At 36.3% G+C, this 21,038-nt stretch overlaps 1 protein-coding gene across 3 annotated transcripts in view; it reads left to right on the top strand.

Annotated features, from left to right (window-relative positions):
- su(w[a]) (suppressor of white-apricot) overlaps positions 1-21,038 on the top strand; it is a 224,604-nt gene that overhangs the window by 70,741 nt on the left and 132,825 nt on the right. For all 3 annotated transcript variants that reach the window (XM_090400460.1, XM_090400459.1, XM_090400461.1), the window contains exon 4: positions 1,899-1,966. In XM_090400460.1, coding sequence (XP_090256586.1) covers positions 1,899-1,966 — 68 coding nt within the window. The remainder of the gene's footprint in view (positions 1-1,898; positions 1,967-21,038) is intronic.

Below are 21,038 nucleotides of genomic sequence, written 5' to 3'. Positions count from 1 at the left end.
GTTGTTGTTCCTCTGTATTAAGCCTTGATAAGACCCAATCTGGACTACTGTGCCCAGTTATGGGCACCAGAGTTTGTTCGTGATGGGGAGGAAGTGGAGAGGATCCAGAGACGAGTGACCAAGATGATAGAAGGTTTGTGGAATGAACCTTATGAGAATAGGTTGAAGATTTGTGGGTTGCAGAGATTGGACGATAGGTGAAGGAGGGGTGATATGATTGAGACATTCAAATTACTGAAGGGTTTCTACAAGGTTGATCCAGAAGATATTTTTGAAAATATGACTGGTGGTGGTGGTGGGAGGACTAGGGGGCCATGCATGGAAGCTGGGCAAGAGCGTGGTTGACAAGGGTGTTAGAGCTAGGTTTTTTACTTGGAGAGTGGTGAATGAGTGGAATAAGCTTCCAGAGTGTGTTGTGGGTGCTACGACCGTGAATGAGTTCAAGGCAAGGTATGATAGATACTGTGTGAATGTCGAATAGTTGTTCTTGACATGATGTTAGGGCCTCCCGCGATGAGTTTGTCGACTCCTTGGAGTTGCCCGGAACAATAATAATAATAATAATTTTCACAACAGTTATAGACAAGAAAGACGATAAGAGTCCATATTGTACTATAACTATTCCTTAGTAAAGGAGCATTGTTATACCAACAGTCATTATATTGAGGAGGATGACGGAAAATAGTATTAATCATTAATATTATTACTACTAATAATAATAACAATAAATTGATTCTTTGATGTAAATATTTTTCACAATATAATAATAAAATATACAGGAATTCAGAGTAAAAATATTGGAAAACTTGAAAAAAAAATCTTCAGGAATGATTATTTACACCTGTTTCTGTTATTCCTCAACGACAGGAGTGACACATGCACTTATCTCCCGAATAACCTAGAAAGCAAGTAATTGCAGTTAATAAGGGGAGGATTAGGCTACGAATACTGATGAGTATATGCGTGGGTATATTTCTGGGTTTTGAGGAGGTGATCGGTGCAGTTTGTTAAAAAAAAAAAAAAAAAGGTTAAAATATTCTCTAGATAACTAATAAAATAGGAATGATGAATAAAGAACCTATAAACCTCTTTGAAGCATACTCATCTTTTGTAATATTTAGATGAGCAGTAGTTGGAACTCTTATTCAACTTCTGAAGGATGCCAGTGGTCGGCAGATCGCAGTTAGAAAACACAGTGCTAAAGGAAATTGGAATTGGGTTAAGTTGTTTTGAATTAAGGCCAAAGCAACTGGCCTTAAATCACTGCATGTGTTTTCCTATTTGGTTCCATTGTTTTTCGGCAAGAAAAACCTAAGTTTCAGGGAAGAAAAAACCTTCCATCCTCATATGATGGAAAGCAGGCTGCATCGAACTAAGTCAGATAAATAGTAGTTTACTGTATATAAGTGACCTGAAAGATATATCCCTCTCAAAACAATTGAGATTGAACTAATTAAAACAAATTGCTTTTTCGATTAACTGTTGTTCAATGAACTGATTTTCAATGTATTGTCTTTTGGTTAACTGTTTTTCAGTGAACTCTCCGGATACCTTTAAAGGGGAATACAAATCAGCTTATTTAATGCTAAATTAAAGCAATCAAAAGAATTTTTTTTGTGAAATTAAGATATTGGTAAGTTTTAGCTTACCAATATCATAATTGTTATATTTAAGATGAGCATTCTTGTCAACTCATGATAGAAACTTACATGATTGCCTTTTGTGTGTATTTGTATTACTGTAATTTAAAGACATGGTATATGAAATGGAAGATTTAATTACTTTATTGTGGTTCTTAAAAAAAAAAAAAAAGACTAATTTATATCTAGTTTCGTTTCGTCTAGAACAATATTCTTTATGAAGTTTGTCATATTGTAAAAGGAAATCTTTTCTTTTAGCTGAAGAATTTGATAATGAGCCTTACCAACTTCCTCCTGGATTGGAGGTTCCTTCTGGATTATTGCTTGTAAGTTGCCTTTAAATGTTCAACGTTTTATGAATTATACTTTGAATTTTTATTAAACTGTATTACTCTTTTAGTTTTAATAATTTGGGTGTTCTAAATTTAGATCTGTTCGTGACTGCATAAAAAAGTAGAAAATTTGGGGGACCACAAATACATTGAGAACAAAAACACAAAAGAAGAATTTAACAAGAATCACCATATTAACCTGAATCGAAAGAGCTGAAGCATTTTAAAATGCAATAGCAACATAGTTATCACAGATGCTGACAGTGGATACACCACTGTATTAGATGCCAAATCCTATGAATATAAAATGAAATTGTTCCTCAGAAATGAAATACATCCTCTCAGATTAGTAAAGCTCCCAGCAAAAGTCAACTTAATAACCTTAGTAAATCATTGGATGATACTACATCCATAGATCAAGAAACCATTAAAAAACTCAGAACCTACTATGCAAGGCTCCCAACAATATAGGCACACCAAATTACATAAAAGTAATTGTCCACTCAGACCTGTTGCTGATTCCATAGTTGTCCCACTTACAAAATCTTGAGATTTCTATCTTAACCTTCTTCATTCTCCCATTGGCAACTCAGCTTCTTCGATAAAATATTCCACAAAATTTTGCAGAAGAATAAAGCATTAAACTGACATCTTCAGATATGATGGTGAGTTTTGACATCACCTCTCTCCTCACAAATATTCGTCCTACTGAAATAATTTCTAGACCAATAATTTTCATCAGAGATTGTGGACTTTTTCAATTCACAATCACTCTGGTTGCTTCACATGGAAGGATCATCTATACCAACAAGTAGGAGGGACTGTTATGAACTTGCCACTATCACCTAACCATACTAACTTTTATCTAGAACACCTGGAAGGAAAGAATCTTTGCTCTCAACCCAAAACCATTTATTTAGCTTCAGGATATAGGAGGTATCTTTGCAATTTGGAATCACATAAAACCAGAACTCCATTTCTACGAAAAATCAATAATTTACATTGGAATGTAATCATCAAGAGGAATTTTCTTTCTGAACATGCACATCAGATGGGAACAGAATGAATTACAGTACTTCTGTCTATTGAAAACAGAATTTTACAGGACACTATGCTCATAATACATCAGTTCACCATCCACCTCAAAAGTATAGTATCATAAAATCCTTAGTGTCAAGAGCACACAAAATTTGTTCCCCCCCCCCCCCCAAATCGCTCAAGCAAGAACTGGTAACTATCAAACATACAGCTTTACTAAATGGATGCAACCCAGAACATAAAATATGATTGATATAAAATAAAATATAAAAGAACATAAAATATGATTAACAACCCTCTTAGACAGTATCCAAGAAAAGGAGAATTCCGCTGGACTCCATACCTTATTTAGAGAGTGGTCTATTCAGGAGTGGAGTCAAAAAGACGTCTTGTGACTAGTGGAGTGCCGCAGGATTCTGTTCTTGGACCACTGCTTTTCAATTTGTTCATCAATGATATTGGAAAGGATTTGAGAGGAAGTGTTCACTTGTTTACTGATGATGCAAAGTTGGGTAGAGCAATTGTGAGTGCACAGGATGTCAAAATTTTACAGGATGATTTGGATAGTTTGGGGGACTGGGCTAGGAAAAATGGATGTCAGTTTAATGTGGCAAAGTGTAAGGTATGCGCTTTGGGGTGAAAAGAATAGCAGCAGTATATCGCATTGGTGGAACCGTACTCCAGGAGATTGATGAGGCCAGGGATTTGGGAGTGCTGGTGGATAGGGAGTTGAAGTTTAGGGGGCACATTGCAAAAGTGACTAAAACAGCTCACCAAATCACTTGGCTTATGAAAAATACTTTAACATGCAGAGACATACAAGTTGTTGTTCCTCTGTATCGAGCCTTGATAAGACCCCATCTGGACTTCTGTGCCCAGTTATGGGCACCAGGGTTTCTTCGTGATGGGGAGGAAGTGGAGAGGGTCCAGAGACGAGTGACCAAGATGATAGCAGGTCTGTGGAATGAACCTTATGAGAATACGTTGAGGATTTGTGGGTTGCAGAAATTGGACGATAGTCGAAGGAGTGGGTGATATGATTGAGACATTCAAATTACTGAAGGGTTTTTATAAGATTGATCCAGAAGATATTTTTGAAAATATGACTGGTGGTGGGAGGACTAGGGGCCATGCATGGAAGCTGGGCAAGAACGTGGTTGACAAGGGTGTTAGAGCTAGGTTTTTTACTTGGAGAGTGGTGAATGAGTGGAATAAGCTTCCAGAGTCTGTTGTGGGTGCTACGACCATGAATGAGTTCAAGGCAAGATATGATAGATACTGTGTGAATGTTGAATAGTTGTTCCAGACATGATGTTAGGGCCTCCCTCGATGAGTCTGTCGACTCCTTGGAGTTTCCCGGAACAATAATAATAATAATTTAGATTAAGGGCATCTCTGAACATGTGGCAAAGATTATGAAAAAATACAAACTCAGCGTTACCTTCAAACCATCAACCAAATTCACAATCTGTTACCTTCTCCAAAGGACAAATTTCACCAATGATGCTACTTGGTGTATACCAAGTACCATGTTCATACAACTTGTCTTACTATGGACAAACAGGAAGATAGTCAAGAATCCCAAGCCCATATCTGACTTATCACACCACACAAATATGACCCAGTACAACATGAAATTGAAAACACTAGCCACAGGATCCAGTGGGAAAATACCAGATTCTGCATATAAATATGAACATTTTTTCAAAGAAAGTGCTGAAGCCTTACTTCTCCGACTGAACCATAATCATAATGACTGCCTTGTCATCCCTATAGTTTATTTGGGAAATTGTTATTCTCAACTGTATTAAATAGGTTGGTTTTATTTTTAATTATTATTATTTTTCGTCCAAGTATTTTTAACCTAACAAACATGCAATGCAGAGAGAGATTCTAATTTATCACATTGTTGTTCTTCTCTCATACTGATTTTGTTATGATATGTAAGACGAAATATTTGTACAGTAAAGAACTTTTACTTTGGTACATATATGATTTTATAATTATGGAAACTCCAAAGGTAATCACTATATAAGGCATTTAATATAATGTATTATATTAAATTGCATGCAATTTGAGTAGCTTCCAAACAAACTGCAGTAGATGTGCTATAATGAAGTATAGAAAAGTCCCTATCTAAATATCATAAAACTAATGCTATTTTAAGCTTGCTTTCTGTAAAACTCGATGTAGCTTTAAAATACCAAAGCGCATTACATCGATTTTTACAGAGGTCAAATCTCATGAGAACTGTAATAAAAATAACCTTGTTTGTCTCTATGTATTTTATATTAAATATTAATGTACATAACCCTATGGGAATTGATTGTATTTACTATTTTAACTAAAGTTTCTAGAATGTCAAGAACAAAGGCAATGCTTTGCTATCAGAACTTTGTATAATTGCTATGTATAAGAGCACAAGAAAGTTGTTTACGATTAAGTGTGTGAGAAAGTTGTTTGCGAGCTCTGCGCATGAACACCTTCAAAGCTTGTATCAAAGAGGTCCACTAGTTTCAGAGAAGTTTCCACTGCCCGACAAGACAAGGAAAAAAGAGTATACGGAAGAGATGAAGGAACAGGTTGGCCTTAACAAAAGGATCAAGGAGAACTGCCGATTTCTTCGGGGTTTACAACCCTTGGTGCAAGGTCCTGAGAAGGCGAAAATAAAAAGGGACTGAGCTGAACATTGAAGTGGGCAGCTTTCGGCAGAGAACCAGAGGTAGTCGAGAGGAGAGGACAGGTCCAGTTGCTGACAGAAGGATAGGTGAGCTCCAGTCACCGAAGCAGGAGAGGTGAAGCACTGTTACCAAAGAGAGCCAGAGGCATTTTGCAGAGAACCTGAAGTAGTCTGACCCAGAGGAACAGACTTTATGGCGAACCCACACCAGAGGAAAAATTGGGAGAACAGCCGATGGCAAGTGCCGGTTGGATGCCTTTTTGCTGTGGGAAGTCAACTGAAGCCAAAAGCCATAGAACGATCTTCAAGCCTGTATGCTGAAACTTCTTGCATGAGCTTTTAAGTACCGGGAAGATTGCAGTCCAAGACCACCAATACTCCGACGAAACGCCTCCTGAAGCAAGACTCTCCAGGCGGAAACCTAAGGCGAGATGAAAGAAAAACCATAGAGACTTTGATGCAGGACTTTTGGAAGGTGTCATGACAAAGAGCCTCTGTAAGTGTGTTACGTCCTTTAATGTACATTCTTTTTGTAATCTAGGAGATATGTCATAGATGGACTGATAAGAGATAATAATAAGAAATATCTATAAGAGAGTCCTCTGATTTGTTGTTAACTGGAATATAAATTAAATTAAATTAAGGGAATAAAAATCCCTTATTATTTTACAGCCAGTATGCGAAACTCTGAAATCGAAAACTACGATCTAAGAGTTTCATGCCAAAGAACTATCAGCAAATCCAAGCGTAAGTGAACACCTGGTAGTACAACACCAAGGCAACTCGAAGCAAAGGTGGAAACTCTTAGATCGTAGTTTTTGATCTCAGAGTTTTGCATACTGGCTGTAAAATAATAAGGAATTTTTATCCACTTAATTTAATTAACTTCGCCAGAAAAAATGGCCGTTTGGCTTTTTATCTTAGTTATAATATATTATATGGGCACACCTTTCTGGCATTCGTATAGTGAAGGTATGTAAGTTCTTTTCACTTAAACTTTGATATCATCCAAGTCTACTTACTCACTGATGAGACCTCAAAAAAGATTGAAACTGGTCTGGGTAGTGACCTCTCCTCATAATGTAAGGCAGTATTACATCTTCTAGGTGCTGTGTTTTACATTATGAGAAAATATCAAGGATAGTGAGGGAGCTTGCTCCACCTTTGCTTCGAGTTGCCTTAGTGTTGCACTACCAGGTGTTCACTTACGCTTGGATTTGCCGATAGTTCTTCGGCATGAAACTCTTACATCGTAGTTTTCGATCTCAGGGTATACTGGCTGTAAAATAATAAGGGATTTTTATCTCCTTAATTTAATTTAATTAACTTCGCCAGAAAAAATTGCCGTTTAGCTTTTTATCTTGGAATATAAATTGTAAGATAACTTGCCATAGCTAGCTAATCTCTTTATGAGTAAATTAGTCTCGGAAATTTGGTTTTCTTAAGCAGAGAAGTAACAGAGTAATTTAATATTGAATGGGGAAAGTTTGTTTCTTTATGCCAAAAGGATAGGTAGAGAGAGAGAGAGAGTAACCTCCTTATCACTTATTTAATGTACTTTGTTTTTAATGTAAATAAATGTGTTTTAATTATATGTCTATAGAGTGCTGTCTGATTGTTTATTTTACGATGCACTATTCCTAAAAAAAATATCAGACTTGTGAGCGGGAAACAACTAAGGCATTAAAAGTGCGAGAACCATGGCTGTATATGTAAACTTTGTTGAAGAAATATTACGCTAGTTAGAGAGAGAAATCTACCGGTCGTTTTACCGAGTCTTATGCCGATAAAGATATACTGGCGGTGCAGTCACAATTAAATAAATTTTTCAGTGTTCATAGGCATACGACTAGTAAAATACGAAAAGTGGATAACCATAGTACGCAACAGAATAAGCAAGAAAGGTTACGAGAGAGAGAAAGCACGCTCTGCTAATTATAATAACAGTATTACAAAGGCGCAGTAACCAAGCAGGCGCAATGCTAATTATAATAATGGTATTACAAAGGCAGCGTAACCCAGCAGGTTTATACATAGTAAGAAATAGCACACAGTTTACATTACGAAGTAAAAGCTCAGAACCATCATGATGGTGCATTGAACTGTTAAATGACATCTCACAATCCAGTAGGCAAAAGGAATGTTGGGGAATTATACATTGATGCCACAGGATTAACAAGAACCAAACATAAAACACACAAAACAATAAACTGAAAATGTGCAACTGCAAACAGTAATTGGAGAAATAAATAAGAACTCCAAGACTATGAAATTATAAAAATGAAAATGTAGAATTAACATTTACATTTCAAAACATTGCATTGAAAAAACAACGCTTAAATCTTATTGCTGAAATCTTCATAATGAACTAAAATGTGCAGACTCTTCCATTAAAATCAAAAATTTAGATAAAAAAAATGAAACTCTAAATCATTGTTTTTATTTATTATTTTTTGCCCTTTTCTACTTTATGTATAAAGAATCTTTTATACACAACATTAGTTACTTATACATGCTTCTTTTCTTTTTCTTCATGTAGCTTTCTCAGCGAGAGGGTGCAGCACCATGTCCTTCCGGTTCTCTCTTTGTTGGTGGCTTTCCTTTTTGTTTCTGCATAGCTATGTGATCCTGTTCATGATCTTATATCTTCAAGCCATGTCTTTCATTTTTTACCTCTTGATCCTTTTCCCATAATTTTTCCTTCTAAAACTGTTAGTATCCTCTGTCCTGCTGAACCTCTTGGTACATGTCCCGCCAATCTCGTCTTTCTCTGGATCATTTCCTGTAATAAAGATCTCTGTGTTCTCATTCTCTGTAGGACATCTGTATTTGTCACATGTTCTGTCCATGGGATTTTCAGAGCTCTCCTATAGCACCACATTTCAAAGGCCATTATCTGTTGCCTTACTCTCTTCTTGAATATCCAGGTATCACTTCCATATGTGAAAATTGGCCACACTAATGTTCTTAATCATTCTTTTCTTTGTCTTGATACTCAGAACTTCTGAGCAGGTCTTTATTTTTCCGGAATGCATCTTTAGCTATGGCTGTTCTTATTTTTATTTCTTTATCTTGCTTTCCATCTGCAGTAAAGTAGGTGCCTAAATATTTGTATTCTGTTGTATGTTCAATTTTCATATTGTTTATGGATATTTCTGGCTTGGATCTGCTTTCTTTTGAGATTTTTATAAATTTGGTCTTTTTTTTGCATTTATATCTAATCCAAATTCTTTACCTTCTTCAATTAGTAGCTGCAGTAATTTGATTAATTTGTTTCTGTTTTCTGCTGTTAGAATGGTATCATCAGCATATCTAAAATTGTTGTATTTTATACCATTGATACTAATTCCTATTTTTTGTTTTTCAATATTTTTCATCACTGTCTCACTATAGATATTAAATGATTTGGTGAAAGGATACAACCTTGTCTAACTCCTCTTTATGCTTCATAACTTTTAATTAAACTTCAACTAAAAATACTTAATGTATGTTGGGTCATATTTCATTAATTTACAGTTCTAAGAGAAAAGTATCAGTTTTTCAGTGTGTTAAATGCTGGGAGGACATGTTGGAGAATTAATGGAGTATTGACAGCACTAAGAAAGGATTAAAAACTATCTTTAATGCTTCCAGTATTTTGTCTCTCTCACTGAGACATCTTCAGGGAGTACAACTAACACTTGTAAAACACACACACACACAAAGGCAACACGATAATACTCAATGAAAAACTGGCTATGCCTCTGAAGTCGTATTTAGTTGGTGCACCCTCTATGGGCATTTGTAGGAGGCAAATTGAGACATCTGACAATTAATGTTTATCCAATTTTGGGAAGCTTTTTGCACCCATATTTGTTTAAATTCAGTTGATTTCTGAGTGCTGCTGCTGCAGATTCCTGTGCATAGATAGCACTCACAGCACTTACCAGAAGATACTCTGAATGTATATCCAATACATGGTCTGCAAGACCAGATTGACCATAGTCATGATTGCAGATGTAAGTTTGTGTTCTAAATGGAGGGTGACTGATCTACCTGTCTGTCTTTAAGATGCCAACTTTCAGGAACAGGGCATTTTATATACTTCAGGCACTAAGAGAGGAGGGAGCTGATCTTTCACTAGTCATACCACTTCCTAATATAAGAAAAAACCACCCATTTTAAAACCTCAGTTGAACCTACTTTAAATAATACATCTATATTCATAAATGTTGACATCCCTTGTGTACCAATATTCCTTTGAATGACACTTGAATACTCTTTAAAAACGTTTTCCCTTCTGATATCTTGGATCTCTTTTCCTTTGCCATCAGTTCTGGTTATTTTTCTTGGAGGAACAAAATCTACGAACAGAGGAAACTGCTATGTGTTCTCATCTCCACTTACCAAATTTTATATGGAAAATTTAGAAAAAACAAACCCTAGAATCAGCCCCACTTCAAACCTTCTATCTAGCTAAGATATATATAAATTATTTGTTCTCTGTGTGGCCTCATGGCCCAGACACATTAGACTCCTGCCTCTGTCACTTCAAATAATACATCTATTATTTGCAGGAATATAAAATAATACATCCAAGAATCCAGTTTACAATAGAAAAGGAAAATAACAATAATTTACCCTTCCTAGACACCTTAGTTGCAGGCCTTCTGAATGGTAACCTCTCCTTCACTGTATACAGAAAAGTCCCTTACACAGACAGATACATTCACAAACTTTCTAACCACCTCTCCTCTCAACAATATGGCATCATTAAAACTCTAACTAATAGAGCCTGCAATCTTTGTTCCAGTGGAACCTCTCTTTCAACAGAACTCGACCATATACACAACACCTTCCTATCTAATGGCTATAGTTCTTACAGAATTAAAAAAAAAAAAAAAAAATAATAATAATCAGTACTCCCACAACCCTCAGCCATCCCTTCAGAAGGATTTCAGAAATGCCATCACCATCCTTTATGTCCAGGGTACATCAGAAAAAATAGCCAGGTCTTTAAAAAGGTACAACCTCTACATAAGCATCACCAGAAATTTGCTACCTTTAACTGTTCTACCAAAGCTGAGTTCCCTCCACTCTCAGTGCCTGGAGTATGTAAAGTACCCTGTTCCTGCAAGTGGCATACTTCAGACATACAGGTAGATCAGCGACCATGCATTTAGATGAACACAAAACTTACATCTGCAATCACGACTATGGTCAATCTGGTCTTGCAGACCATGTATTGGATACCAATCTCAGCATCTTCTGGAAGAATACCAGAAGACGTAGGCCTCCTACAAATGCCCAATAGAGGGCACACCACCATCTAGATAGGACTTCAGTGTCAGGTTCAGGTTTCATTGAATATTGTGTTGCCTTTGTGTGTGAACATGTTAGTAGTACTCCCTGAAGATATCTCACTGACTGAGATGAAATATTAGAAGCAATAAAAATAGATTTTTATCCTTTCTTAGTGCTGTCAGTTGTCCATTGGGTAGCTGTCCAATTAAGAAACTGACTAATTATAAAGTGGACTCATTGCTGAGGTTTCAGGCTATTTTTAATTTTAATGGTACAGATTGCACATATTTACTTTATGAAAATTTCAGGAAGTGACATTAATTTTGGATGTTTATAATTTTATAATTTCATATTTTTCTAGGTCTTTGTTATATGTCTTCCAATATTATTTGCATTTGTTATGTTATTGTTTTATATGCTTTAGGCATGTTTCCTGGTAAGCCTTTGTGTTCTTTTGTCATTGTACAGTTTCCCCAACTAATTCCATATTTTCTCCCTTCCACTCCATTTCCATGAAACAATCTTTTTTTTCCCTCTAAATTCATTAAATTCAGTATAGCAAACTTTGACACACTTTAACACGTTCATTGCCAATCACACAATATCGCGTGATGCGAGTCCTCACCAAACGGCCGATCACGCGTTATCGCGTGGACGTCGCTATCAAGTAAAAAAAAATTGGCCACCACACAAAATTCCAATTTTCAGCTTGGCAATGAACGTGTTAACAAACTATTTCTGTGGTTTAAGGGGTCTTTAGTAAGTATCTACTAAAATGAAAGCATTCTGAAGAAAACAGATCAATTTCATATACAATGAGAGCTGTTTTAGATAGTAAGTTGGTTAAAATGGCATGCATGTCTATAATATATCTGGTTTAATGTGACTTTTGAACCTAGTGGGTGACAAGTGTTAATGCCCGCTGGCTTGGTGAAATACATGAACTAAAGTCTTATATTTCATTCATTACTAGCCAGCTAACCAGAAATAAACAATGGAAGATGTTATACTTTTTCTCAAGAACTTAAACTTCATTGCAGTTTTACTTATCAGAAACAAACTAGACCAACTTTAAACTTACTAGCAGCAAGAACAATGACAGAGTCATTAAACCTAACACATTACGATGATGAAATATGTCCCAGTGCCTGGATTTCATCTTCTGAATGCAGTTAGAAGTAGTCAGGGTCTTTGTAAGTTATTTTCTGAAGAGGATGGCAGTCTGCCAGATTCTTTGTCAGTTTTTTGTAGCCATATTTAATTAGGAGTACTCTGTAAAACATATGCTGGTTACCAATAGTCTTATACTTTTAACCTGCCTTCTTTACTTTATCTTGCTGCATAGGAATATTGAGTATGTGGTTGTCCACTTTTTAATTTTATTTTTTTATATCATAACTGTAATTCTTGTCTTACGCTCTTCTTTTTGATGCATATGTGCCAATTGTACATAATAACCACGATGCAAAGATGAAATCCACTCATCTTTCAGTGGATTTCATCTTTGCAATAGTGGATAAAGGAAGGGATCCTCAATAGCCCAGTCAATATCAGCAGTGTCCTTTGCTCAGAAAGACAACTTTAATAAGGGCATTTCGTTTAAAGGTCAGGTATATGGCCCCATATTAAAATAGCAGGGTGATGAAACACTATGCCTTGTGCTTAGTGTTTCATCCCACATCACAGAGAAACTTTCCAGAAACTATACACTTTGTCATAGTAGACAATATAGATTGGATTAACCAGCCAACCATGACTTTGCTTACAAGACAAAGTTATTTTGCACTGGCAAGCAGTTTATCCTAGGTAGCACATTAGGGGGAAGGTGAAAGGTGATTTGGGAGGGGGGAGTTAAACAGTGGTTTGTAACTAGTATATGTTGAGAATTTTTTTTTTTTATTCTTTCAAGGTTCCCTGAATGAAAGGAACTACATATGTCTCTCACTATAGCAAACTATACTTACTCAGAATACCAAAAGTTCTCATATGCACAGTACTATTCTAAAAGAAGTTCAGTGTAATAATACTGTTTCTCTGGAACCTTTGAATTTGCTGTAAGGAGAGTTGAATCAAACAGTTGTCCCGAATCAAAGTAGCATTGAGAGTAATCATTATGGGAAACTTAGATTGGAAGGGAAAAAGAACACATGCAGAAGGAAATGGAATGTATGCAGCTATTGAGAAAGAATTATTTAAAACAGCTTGTAATGAAAGGAACCTGATGTTTGAGAATATTGGATCCTGTGATAGCAAACAGAAAATAACCAAGATGAATACCACTTTGTCTTCAACTGGTGAGCATGATCATGTAGTCCTGACTTGGAAGTAACTAAGCATGTGCAATTTTTAATTAAAAAGGGTTGTATGTGAAACTGTATAGCTGACAATTATGAAAACTCTGGAGGGAGTTTGTAAGAGCTGTGGTATAAGCAAGCGTAAGGGAAAGATGTTAATAGTGTATTGGAAATGGTCAAGGAGTATTGAAGGAAAGCAGTATCATTTGTATACTCAGGGTGAGGAGGATAAATTAGGTAGGAGTAAAATCACCCATACATGGTACTAATGTACTGTAGGTTGATCACCCGACTTCTCATGTATGGGCTCAACATATAAAAAAAAAAAGAAGAAAAAGGCTGAATAGTTTCATTAAGCAGGCGCTGCAAAAATATGCTGTGGAGGATATAAAATCCTCAGGCCCGTGAGCAGTAAGCACGGGCAAGAAGGTGACCGGCATTGTGAAGTCAGACTTGATGGAAATTAGAGAAGTCCTGGAAGAAATCTGAGTTATTTTGCTATGTGATGAGTAAAAGGCAAAAAGTTATTATGAAAGTATAACTTTAATGAGCTCTGATAGTAGGGAGTTGATAGCAGAAGAAATAGTTAAATTACTTCAACATTAGTTCGATAACAGCGCCCTCTAACGACATAATGTCCAAACAAGGTATAGATCATTTACTATTTCAAGAGTGGTCAGGTATTGGGAACGTTGGTTAAGGACAGATTTCAGGAATAAGATACTCTGTGGGAGAGCATCGTTTTGTAAAAGGCAATGACTTTTGCGATTGCAATAACCGGTAGCAAATGTGGGTGGACATCAAGCTGGTGACATGCATATGAGGGTGGTTGATGGATATATATATCTGGAATCAGGTCAAAGAGAAGATAGATGACATTGAGTGACACAGGTTTTGTACTTTGGCTGCTGCTGCTGCTGTTCAGTTTATGCATCAGTGATATTGGAGATGGGGGGGGGGGTATCCCAAAATCTGTACAAACCCAACATCAGAATGATTGAAGATAGGAACCATCAACATAAGTAGCATCAGTGGAATGGAAATTGAACTTGCTAACTGGAAAAGTACCATGTAGACAAAATTGATGTTACTGAGATGAAGAAGATTTAAATAGGTGAGATCCTACTAAATACAGTAACCCCCTGAGTTACGTAAGTAATGCATTCCGTAAACCTTTACATAACTTGAATTTGTAAATTGCTCAAGTGTAACTTCGGAAGAAACTGCAATATTTATTATTATTATTATACGTATGTATATATACAGTATATTATTTACACAGTATTATTTTATAAATAAAACATCATGCAGTAGTATTTACTCGGATATAAACTATAAAAGTATGAAAAATATATAAAAGAATATAAAAACAAACTGAAATAACACTTTTCAAATAAAAAAAAGTCTTGTGACAGCTAATTTAGCTTTGTGGTGGGAGAGTCGGAGCTGGTGGTGGATGGTTGTGAAGAGAAATGCTGTTCTCTGGCAACTTCTACCCCTCTGGATGTTGAAGGCTGAGTGTAGTCGGGGTTGTCTGAGTTGTCATCTTGACGTTGTTGTGAGCGGCATCTCACAAACATGTCTAAAGTAGATTGTGTGGTCACATGCTTTTTGTCATTGTAGATGGCCTTGTAGCTGGACATATCAGAATGGATACGGCGGCTAACATTCTCGAACCGCTCAGTGTTCAGATCCATCGATTCTAATTATGCTTGCACCATGTCTATCAAGTTAAAAGCCTCAGCTAGTCTCTTTGTAAAGTTCTTAACGTCTGGAGTTGGCAGTTCAATCGGCATATTATTTTCTTCGGAATTTCGGAATGCCTCCAACTGAATAAGGTCATCATTAGTAAGCTCTTCATCGTGACTCAAAAGAAGCTTGTTAACGTCAACGTTATCCACTTCCAGCTCTAATTGCTTTGCCAGTTGCACACACATCTCCGTCGCTTGCTGTAATTCTTGTGTTGTCAACTCAACAGCCGTATCAGTCATTGTCTGCTCTCCTTCCTTTAAACGATTTTGCACCATTTCTGGGCAGAGTTTCTTCCGCACAGCGTTTATTGTTGTCCACTTGACTTTATCCCATGCCACCCTGATGTTGTTGATAGCATCAAGGATATTATAATTCTTCCAGAAATCACATAGAGTAATGCCCTCACCACTATCAATGGCCTTGATTGCTTGGGAAAAACATACGCCACAGATAGTAGGCTTTGAAAGGCACAATAGCGCCTTGATCCATAGGTTGCAACAGTGCGGTGGTTCTAGGAGGCAGGTAAACAACTTTTACGTCAGAATGAAAGTCGTCCAACTCTTCCGGGTGGCCGGGGACATTGTCCAGGAGGAGAAGCACTTTAAACGGGATTCTTTTCTTGACACAATATTCCTTCACCTGGGGAATGAAGTGGTTATTGAACCAGTCTGCGAACAGCACACATGTAACCCAAGTCTTGGTATTGGATTTCCAGATTACAGGCAGCCTACTTGGGTCAATGTTCTTAAAGGCTCGCTGTCTCTGGGAATAGTACGCTGTAAGCGGTTTAAGTTTCAAGTCCCCTGAAGTGTTGCTGCCAATCATAACAGTGATCCGATCTTTTGCGACCTTGAATCCAGGCATAGATTTTTCCTCTTTTGCAATAAACGTCCGTGTTGGCATTCTCTTCCAAAACAGAGCCGTTTCGTCGACATTAAAATTTGCTCAGGCAAATATTCCCCTTCCTCAATTATTTCTGCCAGAAGTTCAGGAAATTTACTTGCCGCGTCTGTATCTGCACTTGCTCCCTCACCCGTGACTTCGATGCTGTGTAGATTCGTATTCTTCTTAAATCGTTTGAACCATCCAGCACTTGCTTTAAATGCACTCTCCGTGTTCGTGATGCCGCCCTTCCTCTTATAAATCTTTATGTAAAGACCTAGCCTTCTCCTGGATAATCAGAAAACTCAACGGTATCCACTTCTGTGTTAGATCCTTGATCCAGTGAGACAACAATTTCTCCATCTCTGAAATTGGGCCCAGCCTCTTCTTGGTAATGATTGTGTCCTTCAACATTACCACATCTTTCATGCTTTCAACAGTGCGAAGTTTATTCTTCACTTCGTATTCACTGTCGAAATAGGTCAGTTTATATCCCGAGCTATTGTTGATATAATTTTCCCGTCTTCATACATACGAATTATTTTCAACTTTTCTTCTAAAGTAATTGCAGACCTTTCGAATCCATTTTAAGGGTAAATAAACAACAAACACTAACGGTGATAAGCATATGACTAAACTAATCGTGCGAGGTATGGACTACTGACAGGTCGGGAAAGGAGGAATTGTTTATGGAGTCCTTATTTCTAATTGGTAGGTTTCAATTTGAATGTTACAGTTTTTGCACACTTGCCCTCTGCTGTCTTGATGTTTGCCGGTAACCTGTCACTGCCTGTTACTATTCGTTACATTTGCTGTGAATGCCGATCTAGTTAACATTATGTCGTTGCATACTGCAATGTATGTCAAAGCTGCAAACATGTTCATACGTGCTAGTAGTTGTAATTTTTTAGATTTATTATGTAACTGCGAATTTACGTAAGTCGAGGGTTACTGTACATAGGCTGTTACATTCTGGCAATAATGATCAATGAAATGGGCGGGGTAGTAGCGATAGCTTCAGTACTAACATAAAGATAAAACTTCTTGTTGGAAGTTTATTTTTCACTTGGTTAGACTGTAATAAATTTAGTTTAATCCTTTATCCAAGTGTAAGCAAACAAAGTTTGTGCCTGAAAATATCTTCAGTACTGAGGTAAGGTGGTGCGATATGGGAGATACTGAGACAAGGAGTGATGTGAGCTTGGTCCACCTTTGCTACGAGTTGCCTAGGGATTGCACCACCTTACCTCAGTCCTGAAGATATTTTCAGGCGCAAACTGTGTTTGCTTACACTTGGATAAAGGATTAAACTGAATTTATTATAAAACTTCTTGATTGGAAGTCAACTTCAAGTTATGTTGGCAAACTTCAAAATAGGGAAAATGGACATTGAACTTTAATTGGATATGATTGTGCCTATGGTAACATAGAAGTTTCTCTTAGGAAAGAAGTGGAGGAATTTTTCGAATCATTAGATCAGATAGCAAGAATGCGTCAAAAGACCAGTTTGGATTATGTGGATGCTTGGAGGTACATTTGAGGATAGAAGAGAGCTGTATATGAGAGATTGACTGCATTTGAATGAGGAAGGTTGTAGGCATCTGGAGAGAGAATGCTGTTGTCGGGGCAAGTGAGAGAGTATTAATGCATAGAACCTAGAGTTGTCTGGGTGGATGGAAAGAGGAATGGCCTCTTGTGGAATAGACACTTGGGAGAAACTATTCCACAAGAATGGAATAGACATTCCAAGGGAAATTATGTATTTTCCCGTTGACTGCTGACATAAAGAAAATGGGAAAATTTGGTGATCTAAACAGGAGAGTAAGTAACATCATAGTAAGTACCAGCATATTTTTGTTTAGAATATGAACCATCTTCTAGCATAAAGATGTTCACAAATTCATATTGAGAGAAGACACAAGAAAGAAGAAAAGCCTCATTGACTCTGCCATTGTGGATAATGCTATCTTCATGCTGGTCCAGGATACAAGAGCATAACAGAAGATTTAAAATTGAAAGTGATCATCACTTAGTTTCAAGTAGGATAAAAAATTAATACCATTTGAAAAGAACAGTAAGAAAGTTTTAAAAAGAATTAATTGAGCAACTTTTACAGGTGAACTGTAGACTCAACTATACAAACATTATAAGGAAAAATTAAAAAGTTCAAAACATGAACCAAACCTTAGAATCTCACTGGCAAAGTCTGAAGAAAACATCGATTGATTCAGTTAGAGAGGTATATGGTGAAGTTGTCTGCAAGATTAGAAAAATAAGAACATCCTGGGTGGGGGCAGCACAAGAAGTTAAAGGAGCAGTCCTGGAAAAGAAGAAAAAACATACGAAAAATTCCTAGCAAATAAGTCAGCAAATGCCCTAAAAGAATACAGAGAAAAATGTAAGAGAGCTAAGCTGTGTACTAAAGTAGCTAAACAAAAGTCATGGGAAGATTTTGATAAGTATGAGGAAGGTGGCAAAATGTTCTGGAGGCTATTCATAAAACTTAGAAATGGACAAAAGAATACTGTAAAAGGAATCGAAGATGATAAAATGGTGACGCGAAAATTGAAGATAAAGATAGTCTAGATTTTTGGAGTATTTTGAAAGACAGTTAAATGAAACAAGAGACAGAATAGTAGTACAAAATATTTAAAAAAAAAAATGCAAACACAAATACATATATACTTGAGGTTGGGAAAAAACCCATCAAAAATTGAAATGTTGGAAAGTCGTGATATTTGACAGGAATGCTCAAATATGGAGATATAAAAGTTTTACAGTGACTTAACTGTATAATTCAGTATGCCTGGTCAAAAGGTCAAATTACAGTTATTAGAATACATCTCTCATAGTTGCCATCTGTGAAAAATAATAAAACTGAATGTGAGAATGTTCCATCTAAGATTTATGAAAAGCATATTTGAGAAGAAGGCACCTTCTCATCTACCTTTTCAAAGCAATATATTGTCTATATTTATGGTGTATTTATATATATTGTCTATATATATGGTGTAAGTCAGCAGTTAGAATTGAAGGAAATACAGGTTTGATGTAAATCAGTTGTATCCCAAGGATTCGCATTATCTCCTTTCTTATTTATCGTCTATGTGGATCACATTATGAAAGGCAGCGACTTTAAACCTGATATTAGAATTCAAGATATCAAACTTAGCTCTTTACTTTATGCAGATGATGTTGTACTTCTAAACAAATCCTGTACAAGTCTGTATTCAAATTGAAGAACCTTGAGAAGTAAAATATTCCAGTATTTTGGCACAGTTTTTAGTGAAGATGTGAAATTAAATATGGAAATAGACAACAGAAGTTGGTGTGGTCAGGAACAAGTTAAATAAATTTATATGGAATAAGAGAGAAATTAGCCATAACACTAAATTAGTAGTATACAGGACAGTGTTCAAACCAGTTTTAAGTTTTGTATCTGAGAGTTGGATTAGAAATAAAGCACTTCATCAAAGACTAGAACACAAGAATTCTGAGAAAAAATTGGAGTTGAACAGATGGCAGAATCATATTAGTAAATATGATTCTTAGAAAGGAATTTGACATCATCAACATTCAAGAATGTGTGAGCAGATCTAATCTATCATAGTATTGTCACTTAAACACAAGACAGGTGTTTGATTAAGATGGTAAGAAAAAGACCCAGAGGAAGACTAATATCTAGATGGATTGATTCAGTCAGAAGTGCTTTAGAAGACCAAAATATTAGATGTGACAGTGTTTGAGTGCTGATGAGTAATAGACTAATTTGGAGGAAAATTGATTATAGACTAGTAATAATGCAAAATCATTTAGCACTGTCAGAGTATTCTATGTATCCCTTGAGGATACATATCAGGAAATTGATGATTGCTGAAGTATATCCAATGATTTTATGCTAAACTTGGGGGGGGGGGGGGGCAGTAGTTCATAAATGTGATGCAGAGGTCTTGTAGAATGATTCATCATCATCATCAAATTCCTGCCATGTACCCTGAAGGGGTGTACAGGATATGACAGTACTACATGAAAAAATTACATCATTACTAACTTCCTATCTACAATTTTCCTCCAAATCAGTCTGTTATGATTGATTTAAGTAGAATAATTTTTTATTATTCTGAATGATTTAAGTAGAATAATAATTTGAACTTGTAACCATTATCTTTGGCCAATAATGGATGAAAAACTACAAGCATTATTGATTAGAAGAGTGAAAGAAACTGGTGAATCTGGGTATTTCAAGTGATGATTGGTTGAAGTAGTAAACATTCTCTCTCTCTCTCTCTCTCTCTCTCTCACACACACACTGACAGCCATGGATAAGTAAATTATTCCATCTTTATTAAGGCAAATCATGTTGTGCACAGATTTGGTCAGCTAGGAGATGAAGTGTGGGATGACCAAAATTGTAACTGATTGTGGAGTTGTGCTTCCTGTGAAGATAGACTGCAGGTCTGTGGGTTAAAAAGTTTAGCTAATAAGCCAAAAAATAAATTACTAAAAGAATTTTATATAGTAAATGTGAATATAGAAACTTTTACAATGCATGATTGAGTTGGAGAGAGAACATGTGATCGCTCTTGGAAGACATGAGTGTGGCTAGCAAGGACATGGGGATTTTTGCTTGGAATGTGGTGAATGAGTGGAATGGGTTGGCAAATGCAGTCATGAGTCATTGAATGGGTGGATATGATTAAGCTCTGTGTTTGAAATGTTTAGCATGGGCCATCCATAATGAGCCATTGGACTCCATAGGAATGCCTGTGAAATAATAAGGGTGCTAATTTCATTGCACTTCATTTCTCTCAGAAATATCAGTGGTCATGAGTAGTCTACTTCATCATTTGGAATTGAGTCTACCACTTAAACAGACACCACCAATGTGAATTTTTACTCTCATTCCTCAACAAAGCAAATATTGTCCTCTGAACACAATCCATGAAAAGGTTTAGAAAAACTTGTGTAGTTGCTCTTATTCATGTTGAAGTTTCTGAAGCAGAAAACATGTGCATGTGGAATGTAAATAAATAATATATTAGCTAAAATTGTTTATTTACAAGCCAACATTTGTATGTTTGCTCTTGGCATTTCTAGATCATTTGATCAGGTCTATCGCAGCAAACGGGCATACTAT

This window comes from Typopeltis vanoorti, chromosome 11, assembly GCF_054136105.1.
Source record: "Typopeltis vanoorti isolate ZY-2024b chromosome 11, IOZ_Tvanoo_1.0, whole genome shotgun sequence".
Taxonomy (NCBI): Eukaryota; Metazoa; Arthropoda; class Arachnida; order Uropygi; family Thelyphonidae; genus Typopeltis; species Typopeltis vanoorti.
This window is presented reverse-complemented; position numbering and strand designations above follow the sequence as displayed.